This window comes from Tubulanus polymorphus, chromosome 11, assembly GCF_964204645.1.
Source record: "Tubulanus polymorphus chromosome 11, tnTubPoly1.2, whole genome shotgun sequence".
In the NCBI taxonomy this organism is placed as follows: domain Eukaryota; kingdom Metazoa; phylum Nemertea; class Palaeonemertea; order Tubulaniformes; family Tubulanidae; genus Tubulanus; species Tubulanus polymorphus.
In genome coordinates, this window is record NC_134035.1 from 5405040 (window position 1) to 5420249 (window position 15210).

The following is a 15210-nucleotide window of genomic DNA, read 5'->3' on the forward strand; positions in this document are numbered from 1 at the left end:
TTCAATATATCAGGGTGGTCACTAGATGAGCTTACAAGGATCTCTGGAATGATTGAGAAAAAGTCTGCCCTCTTTTCTTACTAAGTATCAAGAAAAAGTTCAAACAGGTCTGGAAAAAGTTGATATCATCAACAAACATCAACAGACATAATGTGAACCCCAAAGTGGCACATAAACAAAATGCAGAATCAAATGCATGAAAACAAGACTCGTCAAACGACAGTTTTTGAAGTGGGAAAAAATATCTTTTATTTTTTTAAATAAAAAAAGCATCGATAAAATATTAAATAATTTCACTTAAACTATTGCGATACATCAGAAAAAAGTTAATCTTAAAAACATAGGATAAAAAGTAACATTCGCGTTTGGTCAGACACAAATAAATAAACTCGGTTCAAATTACCGTAATTTCTGATGTTAGATTCAACCTTAGAAATGATGACTGGTAAACAAAGATTCGGACACAATTACAGATATTTCCAGCTTGATTCACTTGACTAAAGCATAGCTATGTAGTCTTTCATATGCGATGGTATCGGTAAATTAGAGATTACATCGGCTACGTTCGTGGAGGATTGAAAAATCACATTCCTTACTTTCACGCGACACAAAACCTGCAAATTCCCCGGTTTCGAAACGATGCGTCTCACACGTTCGATGTACGCCAGACGCTCGGACGGCAATCGAACCCTCGGCCGCGACTCGAAAACGTTCGCGCCGAACCAGTATTTGAAAACGGACTTCACGTCGGCCGCGTGGCAACCGCAATCGAGCAACAATCGAACGAAAGCGCCGTCGTGAAGCACGCCCTGGAACGCAAGCGTGTTGCCGCTGAAGCGATACGGAATCCCGCACAGCTTACGCACAATGTACGACAGAATAAACGGATTGTGGCTGCGCCATTGGAACAAGTGACGCTCGAACGACTGGAAAAACGAACACTTCTCCGCGTACGAGCAATAATCGAAAACGACGTCGAGAATTTCGCAGAGTTGCGCCGACGTCAACTGGTTCTTGGCATCAAGAGCGGCGACCGTTTCAATCTTCCACATCCCCTTCGACAGCAGTCCGCTCGCTACTGACTCCGGATGTAGCTTCAACAAATACATAAACGTCGGAAAAAACCGTTCGACTTTTTGTTTGTCGTCGGCGATGCGTAAAACAGCGATCGTGATCGCGTCGATCAGAAACCTCGCCTGTAAATGTCGTAATCGCGTGACGATCGTGCGAACCGACGACAACAGCTCGCGATTGAAATCCATCAGATACTCGTCGTCGTAGCCGATGACGACGACGTCGCTTTTATCGTCGTAATCGACGTCGAATGAGAAAACGTGAACGACGTTTCGACGGTGAACTTCGGCTCCTAACTCGAGCAGACGATCGACGAGTTTCAGATTCCGCGCTCGACACGCGGCGATCAACGCCGAAATACCGTCGTGATTACAACCGGTAACCAGCGCCCCGGCCGCGATCAACATCTCGAAAACCGTTGACGCGTCGTCCGTCGATTTCGAGTCGGTTTTCGAGATACGGATCAACGGCGTGTCGCCGGTCGCCGGGTCGAACGAATTGACGTCGGCTAGTTTCAGCAAAACTCGCGTCATCTCTGGTCGCGCTTTCAAACACGCGTACAACAAATACTCGACGACGTCGCTCGCGTCCGTCGAGAATTTACTAGATAAAAGACGCCAGATTTCGACCGAGTCGGCATCACACGCGGCGTGGAACGCTGTGTACTCGGCGCCTCCATCTTCGGTCGCCCCGGCATCCAACAACAATCGAACAATCTCGACGTTTCCGTTTCGACACGCAAGCGTCAACGGAGACACGAATTTCTGTTTGACGTCTTTGATGAGAAAATGATTTTCCATCTCGCGCGCGACGTCGACGCCTCTTTCGACGAGGAATCGAACGAGATCGGCGCTCGGCGATTTAGCCTTCAGTGTTTCGGCGAGCAGATCCTCGAGTTTGACGTTCGACGGTATATCAAGCGACAGCAGGTATTTCACCGCGTTCACCGAGCCGAAATTCGTGCTCTCGCGCAGCAGAATCGCGTAATCCGCCGCGTTCAACGTCGCCATCTTTAAATCGTCGACGCAATCGAATAAACAAAGTATGTAGAGATAGTCGAGATACGAGCCGGGTCCGACGATTGGGAGTAGCATGCGGGCGCAACCTCGCGCCGCGTACCCGAGCGTGATCGACAACCCGACTATGAACCCGTTCATCGCGTCCTCGAACACGTCCCGGTTTTTTATATACTCGTCCAGAACGTCGGTCCAGTCCTCGCTGCACGCCTCGCAGATCATCAACTCGGTCAGTCGTTGGTCGATGAATTGACCGCCGTTCTCGGCGAGCGTGCGCCCGCGCCAACGCAGAATCCGACGCGCCATTTCGTATTTCTCGCAGCCGTACAACTCGGGGAAGTCCATCAGATCGCCTAAATTCGGCGGAGACTCGAAACGCGATTCGAGAATATCGACTAGTTTTTGCGGTTCCGCGTTCATCGGTAACTCTCCGTCCGTCGACAGTCCGTCTGTCAACATTCCGTCTATCGACTGTCCATCCTCTGTCCGTCCGTCGACCAAACATTTCTGATCGTCTTTACCAGCGGCGTCGACTCTATACTTCGGTAAATCCCAACAATCGAGTTTAAGTAATTCGAGTACGATATTGCGAGCTTTATGACGTACGGCGTCTTTGAGCAGCGAGTGTTTACGCGTCGCGATCGTCACGCCGTAATAGTCGGATTCCGATTTTTGTAGAAGGCGCATCATTTTCGGATCGTCGCGAATCATCGCGAAATACATCAGCGACTCGGTCGTACGATTCGGGCTCAGTCTCAACGTGACGTCGATTCCGGTTTTCAGGAATTGTCTCGCTAGATTAACGTTGCCGGTCTGTACGGCGTAGTAGAGACCGCCGAGATACTGTTTCCTCTCACTACCAGCCAGCGTCATATTGCAATATCAGATCTCTATAAATAAACAAGAATTATCATTATCATGAATGATTAATAAATAACACTCGTGTGGTTTTGCTTGATGGGCTGATGTGACTGCATAAGCTTAAGGGGTCATCCTTATTACTGATATGATATATGATGTCAATTGTTAAAATCGATAAGGAATAAATAAAGGTAAGATTCAAGAATAGGGGACTAGTGGTTAGGATTAGGGTTAGGATTAGGGTTAGGGTTAGGTTTAGTTCCCTAATCATCATTAATTACTATATCATCATTATCAATTACTAATATTATTACTTAATTGATTACTATCACTACATATATATTGCTATAGAGTCCCCTATTCTTGAATCGCACCTAAATAAATATGTTATATTTCATGTCATCTCGGTTGATCTCGGTAAAAAACGTCATCTCGGTAATAAGGATGACCGAGCTTAAGCATATAATATGCATTGATGTTATAGACTGATGCAGTACTTTATTAGTGGGGTATCACTAGACTTTCAAGTTGTGATTGCCATTTTAACTGACTACTTTGACTGCAGACTTTGAGGCCACCCATGCCTATTTACTGTTGTTGCGAAATACTCAGTCGCTCCAAAGTCTGTGAGTCAACAAAAATATCAAATTCAATCAAAAACACTGACTGTGATTGTGAAGAGATTGAGAAAGACATTACTTACTTCTTTGATTCAGACGCAGCTGAGAACTGAACTGTATCTTAACAGTTAATCATCAATTAACCTTAAAATTCATCGATTCGTTCATCAAACGCCAGATATCAATCCTCTCGATTATTTTTGTTTTTGTTCAGACACGAATAAGGCAAATTCGTTGTAGTGTAGCTACAATCAATCATCGAAATTACTCACATGCCACAGTTATACACGGTGAACCGTGACAGATCTCGACCGTGAAGTGCTGTCTCTGCGTATAACGATAGCGAGAAAAATTGGAACTAACTATTTCCTCGCCTGCCAGACACTTTTTACTGAAGCAGTGGACGGACTATTTACCGATTTGCGGGCCGGACTATATGAATTTGTGTTCCAAATAACTTTTCCATTTTCGTAGAACATTTTAACGAAAAGTCTTCTGCCCTTACACCGGTTACACGGTGTCACTACCATTTTGTTGTTGAAAAGTTCTGCTTCAAATGAATTGTGAAAAAAATGATGTCGAACAAAGAGGATCGGGCCTTGTCATCCTCTATTCCCTTCAAAACAAATTAGATTTTCAAAAATAATTTGCAATAGAAATGATTGCCGTGTAGTTTAGTGCTGTTTCGCGAATATCTTCTATGTTCGGCCCGCAAATTGGTAAATAGTTCGTCCATTATGCCTGTAAAAAGTGTCTGGCAGGTGAGTAAAAAGTTAGTTCCCGTTTTTCCCGCTATCGTTTTACATAGGGGCAACACTTTACGGTAAGAAATATACAGCTCGTTATAGCACGCGGGCCGAAAGCGCTGAATCTGCACAACTCACGCGCGGATTCAGACAAAGCCCCGCAGGCACGACGTGCTACCGTTTTTCATTTTCATCCCCTAAGTAAAGAGAGGCATATTTAGTCGTCTATCAATCCCATGTAGAAAAAGGGCACAGTTTTTGACGAGAGGCCGAGATTAACACTATAATATAAGGCACATTCGGACGGTGTTCAGTCCATCAATTTTGAAAAAACCCCCAAAAGCGCTCTTTGTCTAGCTCCATCAATCCTTAAAGTGTAAACTTTTACACCAAAAAAACCCCAGTAAATCTTCAACATTTTCTATTGGAGGACCCCACACCCCTCCTTTGTCGTGGATTATGCCCTTATAAGTTGCCGCGCTACCGTCAGTGGTGCTGGATCAGTCCCTGATACTTTGTAATTTCTTTCTACTTTTAAAACATCTTTAAAAAGTGGAAAAGTTAATTTGAATCGGGATATTGGTCGATAGTTTATGAAAGGGCCATTAATCGCTGCAATACCTAACCGTGAAGGTGATCGACTCGAGCCGCTGGGGCTTCCCTTCTTTGTCTTTGGTGCCCGGTTACAATCAAATTGTACAATATAAATATTCATGATATATTTGTTTATTTTTCATTGGTCAAATTACTGATTGTTTTCTGCGCCGATGTGGTACCCAGCACTCTACTATTCGACAGTCGGCGGTCTCTCTTCCCAAGCAAATATATATTTTTCAGCCTGATCCTCTTCAGCCGGTGTCTGAGAAACCTGCGCTGCTTGTACGATATCGCAGAATATAAGAAACAAATATACTAAAGTACAAGTTATAGCGATCGTGTAAGGTGTCATCAATTCCGAAAAGTCGCCAGTGTATTGGGTTAGAAGTGCGGCGTAGTACGCTGATAGCGCTAAAACTAAGAATGCAAAAACACTGGCGATGACACTGGTCGCCATGCAGGCTACGATGTAACGTCGAGAGTTGTATTTGGCCGCTAGAATTCCCAAAAATCCGACAGCTTCGTGCAAAATTCCGACGAACAGAGTAAGCCACCAAACTCGCCGGGCCACGCCAGCCTGCGGTACTACCAACCCCAACACCGGCACAATAACTCCCGCCGATCCTAATGATATGATACCGTAGGAAAGAAGTATAACCGCCTTTTTGCGAATGTGCTTCGGTATTTCATCGTCTGATGATATAGGTTGATCACCGACAGCCGAATGAGGTTCGTCTCGCGAACTGTACAGTTCATTTCCTTTTGAATGTTGGCCATCGTTACTTGAAAGTGTAATATTTGGAAGAGCGATGCCGTCTTGAGCTGACATTATTGCAAAATTCGCACAGCTTCCAACCTAAGAATGGAAATTAGAAAAGTTTGCGTAACGAAAAAAAATCCTAACACGAATATCGGATGGCTTCTATATATTTACCTTGCTTATTTGGAAGCCTTTTAAAGCATAACCATTTAAGATTTAAATAGATTATTAGAGGATTTGAATCATAGAGCACATCAAGGAATGGCGGACATTCCCGGTCGTCCAAACATTCATCATTGTTGTTTAACGCATCGTAGTAACGACCAAAGGAAGCGGAAAAGACGGAAATATCTGCGGAATTTTCGGGGAAAATTCGACTGAAAACGTGACCGTCATACACGTAGAAGTCTTGACTATACAATCAAACACAAAGTAATGTTTGGGCTTTTCCAAACTCCAACGGCAACAAAATTTTGAGAGATAGAAAAAGGCCAAACTCCATTGACGGAAATTGCAGTTGAACAAAAACAAAATCGTCTGTTATTCATTTGTAAATTCGTTAAGAGTTTAATTATACAATATTACATGGTTAGATTATGATTATGATGATGATGATGCCCTGAATAACTGGAGTTGGAGGAAGATCAGCTGCCGCGATATGTAGAATATCCGTATGGATTCAATAGTAACGGTACGTGATAGTGTTCTCCTGGACTCGTTATTTCAAATACAATCTGTAAATAGAATTAAAATCCCATCGTGCTTTACAAAAAGAATTAGGGGAATTTAAGCCCGTATTGTGTTCTTCTCCTTACTTCGGACTACTTACGTCAACATATGGGTAAAACCCAGTGATATTCTGCTGTTTGAAGTAGGATGCTGTGTCGAAATACAGTTTGTAGGTTCCTTTAACGAATGTTCCTGGGTCCGTTATCAGGTTCGGCAATCGGCCGTCGGAGTTCGTTTTTCTGTAATAAAAAAAGTTGGACTTGGGGTTGGTGGACTGTAGTCATAATGAAAAAAGAAATGACAAAGTTTGACTAAGTTGGGCACTTATATGCTATTTTAAATAGTTTTATAATTTTGACATTGCAATGACACCGAGAAAGTCCACAAAACAGCGCTGGGTCAAAATTGCCAATCAAATATTTCAAACCATATGGCGACAATGCCTATTATTCACTTAGTGACACACACTGAGCCCTATAGTTTCACGGTTGGGTATATAGATTGTGGCACACTGATTATCGCATACTATCACGCATAGCTTGATAATGATAACACAACTTGATATATCAGTGATCTCGAAAGCTCCGTTAGATTGTCTGGGTCCAGATGTATCTCAATCTCAAGTTAATTTTCAAACATTCAAGAGTTTAATTGTATATATAAAGAACTAGAAAAGGATTTACATAAGAAACTGCCTCTCGACGACTTACCCTTCAGATAGAAGCTTCCAACCGATATTAGGAGTGTCGTAGAAGAGTTTGATTGGTAAATCGTTAGCCGGCTTACCGATGGACGTATCCAACACGTGGGTCGTTAGCGGATTCGACATATTCGACTGGAACAGATCAGATGGGATCATGCACGTAAAAACAAATACGAAGCAATAATGATAACGTAGATTTAGTGTTGTTAATTCATTCCAGAAATTCCACAATATTCAGTTGTGACCATTTGATATCCTGCTATGTGTGTAATGATACCAACAGCAGTACTGCTGGTATACACTGTGAACTCCTAATACATGCACTGCATTGAATATTGCCTGATAATTGCTGTCCGTCCGTTTTAACGATTATCATATTTTTAGTTGTTTGAATAGAATCTGAATCGTTATAATTCAACCCAGGAAACATTTGTGTGTATATCGTTCGGTCTTACCTTTCCAGTTGGCAGAATAAGTCCGAGTGTCACAGCAATTCCAGTAATGTATAAAATACACGTCAGTACCGCTGTTACTATAATACCTTGTCGTGAAGCGATTGCCATACTTCTAGGTTAACACGAGATATGAACGTTATTCGTTAACGATAACAAATATATTTTCGTCAACTTTCCCGCGATGATTGCAACAAGTATGATCGTTCAAACTTTATCCGATCGATCAATGGCAATGGCATCCAGTAATGCCCCTTCTCAAGCGATAAGAATTAATGCGACCTGCTTCTATTGGTCAACGATACGAACTATAATGAAGTATGTTTGGAAACAAATATAGATCATCAGAACCCTGTCATAATAATGCGAAATTCATGTTAATTTTAGATATTCAAACAATTATCCAGGGCACTGAAGTATTGAATTATCAGGACTTGTTTTGTGCACCTTCCCCGCTAATGACATTTTTATTTACATGTATTGGATGGTTCCATTCATGAAAAACTTTTCTTATTCGTGGAAATTAAGTCGAAGTAGAACAACAAGAAAAGTTCGAGGTTTTGACGTCCTTGAAATGAAAGGTTTCAGCGAACAAACAAAAAACGACTGAACAATATCTGATTAGAATAGAACAAGTTATTTATTAGCGGGTTTTCTGTGCTAAATATTCAACACAATTTCCTGCGTGTTTTAGGCTAAAAAATTGATACCTTGTTCACACGGCCCTTGTCTTCGTGAGAAAATCAAATCTAACGGTAATTCTCCTTTCAGGAAGAATTTTGTGAGGAGAATCTCGCTGAAAATTCCAATAATTCTACACATTTAGTCGATAATGATAATTTATTAATCTTATTACGATTCACAATAAAATAAACAAGTGAAAGACAACAACATATACATTATGTACAAACAATAATTCATAAATATTTTATCGCAGCAAAAACAAATCCGATTTTCATGTAGCCAGGTTCATATTAACATATTTTACCAATCGCGCATAGTATTTACGGATAAATAGATAAACAACAGTTTTTTTTTCTTCAAAATTTCCCTTTCATCACGTTTTAGTTTTTGGTTTTATTCCTCGGTTTACTGTTCTATTTAGAAGTCCATGTCATCACCAACATCTAAATAGACATCATATGCCTGTCTATTACACGTTCCTTCAGGAGTAAACATGTATTTGTGGAAAGTTCCATCAACGCAGATCGCTGAAAAATCCAAAATAAAATCTTTAAAAGTCTAAGGCAAAGAAAATTGATACCGTACCTTCTCATTTCTGCTTGGCTTAAGAATTTTTCCGACCAGTCACCTTAATACCCTGTAAATAACTTAATTCTAAATCATGGTCAAGCTAACTTAACAGACCCAGCATTTACAGAAATAACTGATAAAGAAATTTTTATTGTGATTTACAAATTGACCAGGCCGATTAGGGGAAACAAGGTATTTCATTTTTAGCCTAATCAATTAACATTTTCATTTACGAGGAATTAATGTAGACAGGTGAATTAATTAGATTTTCATATGTTTATTTCACCACAATAGACACCTCCCCCAACTTGATCTGATCAACCAGATTGATATATTCAGATTAACTGGTCGACTGTACTCACCGTACACAGTGTTTCCAGGTCCAAAAGCGCATATACACGCACATTCTACGGGTACAGTGAAATTAGTTAATCCCCATTGAGATTCGACGTACTGACCGAGAAATCCCATCTTCTTAAAACTGCAAAATATAAACAAATGCTTGCTTTAGTACCTCGGAGAAATACAACAATGTTTTTAGATGCAATTTTAAAGTGTTCATTCAAATGATGAATGGTTCCACAACTGATGATATCTCCTTAAATTCATTATTCTAACGGTTTGGAGATTAATCTTAATCAGAGAAACAGTTGAAATTTTTTTGGGTTTTTTTTTGTGGGATCGTTCATTAACTTCTACACTCAGAATACATAAGGATCCAGTTCCACAGTTCTGATATAGGATTTGAGTTAAGAGTTAACTCAATAGAAATGAACTAATTTTAACCCAAACCCCAACTCAAAACTGTGGAACTGGATCATGATTATATATGTCATGAGGCCAGTGAAGTAGCAGCAGCACCAGAAACCTCTCCACTACCCACTACTCCACCCGGAAAGTATCATTCATTTTACGTACGTTGAACGCTTATTCAGTCGTTGGTCTTTGATGGCGAATATATGCACGGTCCCTTTATCACTGGACGTGCACAAATACGACGAATCTAAACTGAAATTAATGCTGCAACGAAAATGGAATCGAAATGAAATAACCTCAAAATGTTTCGCGGTTATATCGTACTAGAGAAGTTGTTTACCGACCAGTAGAGTGTAGCAGGATCGGCTCCTCTTCGCAGTTCTAGCAGTTGAGGCTTTTCTTTCTTAGTTATATCGAATACACGAATCAATGTACCCTGAATAAAACACCACACTTCGATCAATCAATCGCTAAACATTTTAAATGACAAAACTCATAAACAATCCGGGTATGACAAACTTTTTCCAATTTTGCCAGTTGTTCAAAGGTAGATTTAAGATAACCTTGAGTTAAACCCACAGTTGATGATATAACTATTTATTCTTACGGTTTTGACTAAACTCCATCATCAGAGAAATATAGTAGTTTAATCTAAAAAAATTCGAAACTGTCAGAAAAAAAATCAACTGCGTGTTTTGTTCATTCACTCTGAAATACCGGTACTGAGGTTACTATCAGTCTACCGGTCATGTTAACCTGTGCTTGTTACATGGACGAATCTATATTCCTGTACTCACTTTATTTGAAGCTGTTGCGACCATCGTTCCGGGTTGATTAATGGCGATACACGCGAGGTCTCCTTGGTGAGCATTTATCGTAACGGGACTCGACGACACACTTTCAACAGCGGAAACATCGCTAAGATCCTTCAAACAACAACAACAATGATATAAACGCATCTTGTTGAATATGTAATCGATATGTCGGAAAAGCATCTAGAAATTGTCAGAAAATGGCTTAAACGTAAAACTTCTTACCAGTAATTGTAAACTTCCGCACTTGTAACCGGGGAATGCGACAATCTGGCGTTCTAAAGATGGGCTGACCTCACATAACCCTATCAAAATAGCAATATACCCACGCTCGGTTTAAAAACCATTCACTGAATTCGGTTCCAAAGTTGTCATTAAAGGTTTGAGTTAAGTTAATAAAACATTCAAAATTAACTTATTTTGAAGAAATTAACTAATTTTTAAGATACAGAAAATGTACATCTACATATCTCAGTTATGTGATTGGTTTATGTTTAAACTTGGATAGCAAAATATTCTCAAAGCTCTCCTAGTCTAATCTAAACACAACCCATCTTATACCTATGAGATATGCAGATGAGATTTTCTGTTTCTTCAAAATTACTAGTTGTTTTTTGATGAATTAAATTCAATGCACTCCAATCAACTAATTTTTCAACTGTGTTGTCATTAAGAATTGGGGCCACTGATTCTGTAGTCGAACCTCTATATTTTTTTATAGCGGATTTGTATCCACAAGTCAGATGTAAGAAGATATATAGAACTGCATATCGAGGGTATCAATACAATTTTCACCACAGAAGAATCTGTATATTACGAATCGATCATAGTTACACTCACCACGAGGATTATCTCTCGTGTCGAAGCTACAAAGTTTTTGAGGATTGTTCGGAAACGTAAATACGTGAAGCTGATTGCGTAATACAACGATGAGTCGATCTCTACGCATTCGTACGGCTATCACCGGTTGAGAGAACGTCAATTCCATTACGATCTTCCTCTGCTGTTCCTTCTGAGCGTCGTCAACAATTATTACTGAAGTTTGAAAAGGAGAGAATGTACGGTAATCAATCTGATAGTGCCGGGGTTACTGTTCTCAACTTTCAATTAGGTATAGCCTATATGTCTAAGTTAGTTGAATAGGTAGGGAAACTAGTCTGGATCCAGTTCCACAGTTCTGAGTTAAGATTAGACTCAGGGTTAACTCATTGAAAATGAATTGATTTTAGCTCAGAGTTAACTCTAACTCACAACTGTCGAACTGAGCTCTGAACACCAAAAAATGTACAGGTACCCCGACAATAGATTTTGGCAACAACAGCTCAGTCTAGTATCTAGCCATTGTTCCTAAAATTAGCATTGATTGTGGACTAAAATCTGTGGTTTTGCATTGCAAGAAACAGGAATTTACATATATTTAACAGTTTGGCGTAGCGTCGGTAGGGGAACCCTAGCTTTACATTGTCTGGTATTTAGACTAGTTACTTAAGGCTTTAGGAAAGCCTGGACAATCAATAATTGGAAGAATTTCACTAAAGAACTGACGAATATCACTCTACTCAGGGCATTCAGTCATTTCAAACGACGGTTTAAAGCATACCAGTGTTTTCAGCAAATTTCGGCGTCTGTCCGCCAGCCACAATAGCGAGGAGGTTTGTCCTGTAGAGCATTTCGGCTTGAGATAAACTGCCCACGACATCAGCTCCTGCAAAATATCAAATGGAATTTCATAGTACTTTTAAGTTACAGCGCCGATGATACGAAATCACAGGATAAGGATTGGGTCAATTCAAAAATTTTGGATAGGCCTATCCTTTCCTATCATACCGAAGTTTAGCTTTTGCGTTAAGGGCTCCACATTGTATATTCTCAGCCCAGCGTCCATTGTACATGTAAAACAACCTGCAAAATTAGCAAAATCTGACATTTCAGCAAAGAGGAGCAGTACCAGTGGGGGTTGGACGCACAGGGGCCTGACACAAAAAGTGTTGACCCACAGCCAAAGGCCCTGGCCTCAGGCTGGCTTTTTTGCCTTTCTTTGTTGGCCTTTTTAGGCAAGCAGGCCTGTGCCGTGGAAACGGTTTAATGAATGAAGTTATTTACCATGATCCTGGTTGAATCTAAGCCCGATCACATTACGATTCGTCATCGCATTCACTCGATGCTTGTCAACAACTAGAAAATAGTTTTATTACACAATTCTTTCATAGCGAAACCATTTGTTGACATTGTGAAAACTTATTACCGGCTCGTGCTGTCACCTACACATAGTTTCAGCATTCCGAGTCCGAGATACCCAGTATAATATCAAGGTCGTTGAGCCAAAAATTTGGGAATTTGACAACTGGTGAATTTTAACGAAAAATGCGAAGAAGATGCTTTTTCTAAGTGAATTGGAGCGGATAGCTTTGCTGTCTCGCATAGTTTTATTCTTATTTCAAGTAAGATTGATTAAAGATTGGCTGTTCTTTAATAATCAAGTGATAATCAAGTGATCAACAGTCCTCCTAAGAAAATAGAATGCAACCAAGCCTGGGCTCTGGTCTGGTTTTTATCTAGTTAGTTACCTAATCGTCGTTGGTAAGCTTTTACAATCGGATGGGCTAATACCAACTTTGGTTTGTGAAAATATCCGACTGTGAAACTATCCCAAAGACAGGTTACTGACTATTTTTTATCAAAAATAGGTTATACCTATGGTTTTGGATAGGCCTCTCCTACAAGATCTAGTGAGGCTGAGGGGTAACCTGCTCATTATCATTAGATTACCTTGTAGTCAGACCAGTCATTACCTTTATGTTTCTCGTTTCAGGTAATTATCAATGGTTTGATTCCTGATCTGAATCCTGATGTATTCAATCCTCCGTCTGATTCGGATAAACCGAATCTAACCGATTCGATCGTTGAATCGCTGCTGGGTGGATTCAGAAGATGGGATTCCGTTTATCTGCTGCATGTCGCCGAACACGGTTACACTTACGAGAACACGCTTGCGTTCTTTCCTCTATTTCCGATTCTGGTCCGATTAATCGGTAACACTTTATTCTATCCGCTGACCACATTTTTATCGTATCCGAACGTACTGTTAGTCAGCGCGGTTTGCTTAAATACGGTCGTGTTCGTGAAATCCGCCGGACTGTTACGTAGTCTCGGCGTCCGCGTTTTAGGGGACAGGGATCTCGCCGAGCGGGCGGTCGTGATGTTCTGTTTTAATCCAGCGTCGGTATTCATGTCGGCCTCGTATTCCGAATCATTGTTTTTCTATCTGACTCTACGCGGGTTATTACTCGTCGAAAGCCCGGGTTCGAGCGGCGTCGCCGGTCCGCTGATTCTAGGACTGTCCACCGCGACTCGATCAAACGGACTCGTCAACGGCGGTTACGTCGCTTATCGCAATTTTGAAACGTTGCTCCGGTCGATTACCGCTCGAACTAAAATTGGCGCCGTTGCGAAAACGATTATATGGATCTCGATTCGGAGTTCATTCGGTCTGTTACTGGTCGCTATTCCGTGGGGTTTGTTTCAGTTTTACGCGTATAATATTTACTGCTTCGACGACGGCGCCGCGAAGCTCGATATCGACGACCGCATTCTGCGATATGGACACGAACGATCGTATAAAATGCCTCCGTCGTTTTCGCTGTGGTGCTACGATAAAATCCCCGTATCGTACTCGTACGTACAAGACGTCCACTGGGACGTCGGTTTTCTGCGTTATTACCGATTCGAGCAAATTCCGAACTTTATTCTAGCGACGCCGGTGATCGTTTTATCCATCTGTTTGATCTGGGATTACGCTCAACGTCGGACGAGATATTTCCTGACATTCGGAATTCAGGGCGATGCGTCGACCGCGAAGAAGAAAACGGACGTTACCGTTTTTAAAGAGTTCTACGCCGACGCTTGCTACCCTTACGTCGTACATCTGTTATTTTTGCTGTCGTTCGGAATATTTTTCATGCATATTCAGGTAAAACATAATCATTGAACTTGAGCTCGAAAATCTCGAGTAACGGTAAAACTAGGACTTGGTCAACTAACGCCTAACTTGAACAAAAATTGTTTTTTTCTGATTTCTTCTGTTCTTTTACTCGGACTAAGTCAAGTATTTTGCAGGTCCCAGTTTGTTCCAGGTCCCAGGCTATAATAGATTACTTTAGTATATGATAACTCATGATAGTAACCGTTGATTGATCAGAGGGCCGGTTCCATAGTCATGGCTTAGACTTAAGACTAGTCTAAGACTATTTTAGTTATAGAGCTAATCTAACAGCTTTAGACCAGTCTTAAGATTTAAGACCACTTTTGGACTTAAGTCTCGACTATGGAACCGGCCCCTGATCATTTCAAGTCAAGTCAAATGGAGCTCGAAATTTCTTTCAAACTACACATCTATGTCCTCTCCTCTCTTAATTTGGATTCAACCATTCAATATATAATGAATATATTTTTCAGGTTTTGACGAGGTTCTTGTTTTCATCGTGCCCCGTATTGTACTGGTATATAGCGCGCGTTACGCGATCACCACCGACTAGAAAAACGTCCGAGAAAAATAAGGAAACTCAACTGAAGGGAATCATCCAGCAGATCACGCACTGGAATAAAAACAACTTTAAAACTAAACTGATTTTCATTTACGCGATAATTTACATCACCATCGGAACTGCTCTTCATGTGAATTTTCTTCCATGGACGTAACTTTTGGACGAGTAATAAAACGTAAACGTAATATTTTGTGATAATATTAGTAAATCGGGACCACGATCTAATAAATGAATCTTAATATTTCTACATGGAGCATTATCGTTTATTTCATTGTGGAGACAAGTG

At 40.8% G+C, this 15210-nt stretch overlaps 4 protein-coding genes across 4 annotated transcripts; 1 reads left to right on the forward strand and 3 right to left on the reverse strand.

The window, feature by feature from the left end:
* Nucleotides 1-318: 318 nt before the first annotated feature.
* Nucleotides 319-3774, reverse strand: LOC141912778 (uncharacterized). The gene is made up of 2 exons (XM_074804172.1): nucleotides 3655-3774; nucleotides 319-2980 (listed from the first exon to the last, which is right to left on the reverse strand). The coding sequence occupies exon 2, from the start codon at nucleotides 2961-2963 to the stop codon at nucleotides 498-500; it is 2466 nt and encodes an 821-aa protein (XP_074660273.1). The 5' UTR covers nucleotides 2964-2980; nucleotides 3655-3774; the 3' UTR covers nucleotides 319-497.
* A 2445-nt stretch (nucleotides 3775-6219) lies between these two features.
* On the reverse strand, nucleotides 6220-7669 carry LOC141912943 (5-hydroxyisourate hydrolase-like). Its single transcript, XM_074804378.1, has 4 exons — nucleotides 7562-7669; nucleotides 7114-7238; nucleotides 6504-6642; nucleotides 6220-6408 (listed from the first exon to the last, which is right to left on the reverse strand). The coding sequence occupies exons 1-4, from the start codon at nucleotides 7667-7669 to the stop codon at nucleotides 6319-6321; spliced, it is 462 nt and encodes a 153-aa protein (XP_074660479.1). The 3' UTR covers nucleotides 6220-6318.
* A 523-nt stretch (nucleotides 7670-8192) lies between these two features.
* LOC141912761 (WD repeat domain phosphoinositide-interacting protein 4-like) lies at nucleotides 8193-12612 on the reverse strand. Its single transcript, XM_074804148.1, has 10 exons — nucleotides 12484-12612; nucleotides 12208-12282; nucleotides 11981-12085; nucleotides 11221-11415; nucleotides 10606-10685; nucleotides 10366-10494; nucleotides 9913-10004; nucleotides 9731-9832; nucleotides 9175-9293; nucleotides 8193-8769 (listed from the first exon to the last, which is right to left on the reverse strand). Exons 1-10 carry the CDS (start codon nucleotides 12527-12529, stop codon nucleotides 8660-8662), a joined length of 1053 nt encoding a protein of 350 aa, XP_074660249.1. The 5' UTR covers nucleotides 12530-12612; the 3' UTR covers nucleotides 8193-8659.
* Nucleotides 12613-12716: 104 nt separating this feature from the next.
* LOC141912479 (GPI alpha-1,6-mannosyltransferase 2-like) lies at nucleotides 12717-15182 on the forward strand. The gene is made up of 3 exons (XM_074803706.1): nucleotides 12717-12821; nucleotides 13193-14350; nucleotides 14836-15182. The coding sequence occupies exons 1-3, from the start codon at nucleotides 12756-12758 to the stop codon at nucleotides 15076-15078; spliced, it is 1467 nt and encodes a 488-aa protein (XP_074659807.1). The 5' UTR covers nucleotides 12717-12755; the 3' UTR covers nucleotides 15079-15182.
* The last annotated feature ends 28 nt before the right edge of the window (nucleotides 15183-15210 follow it).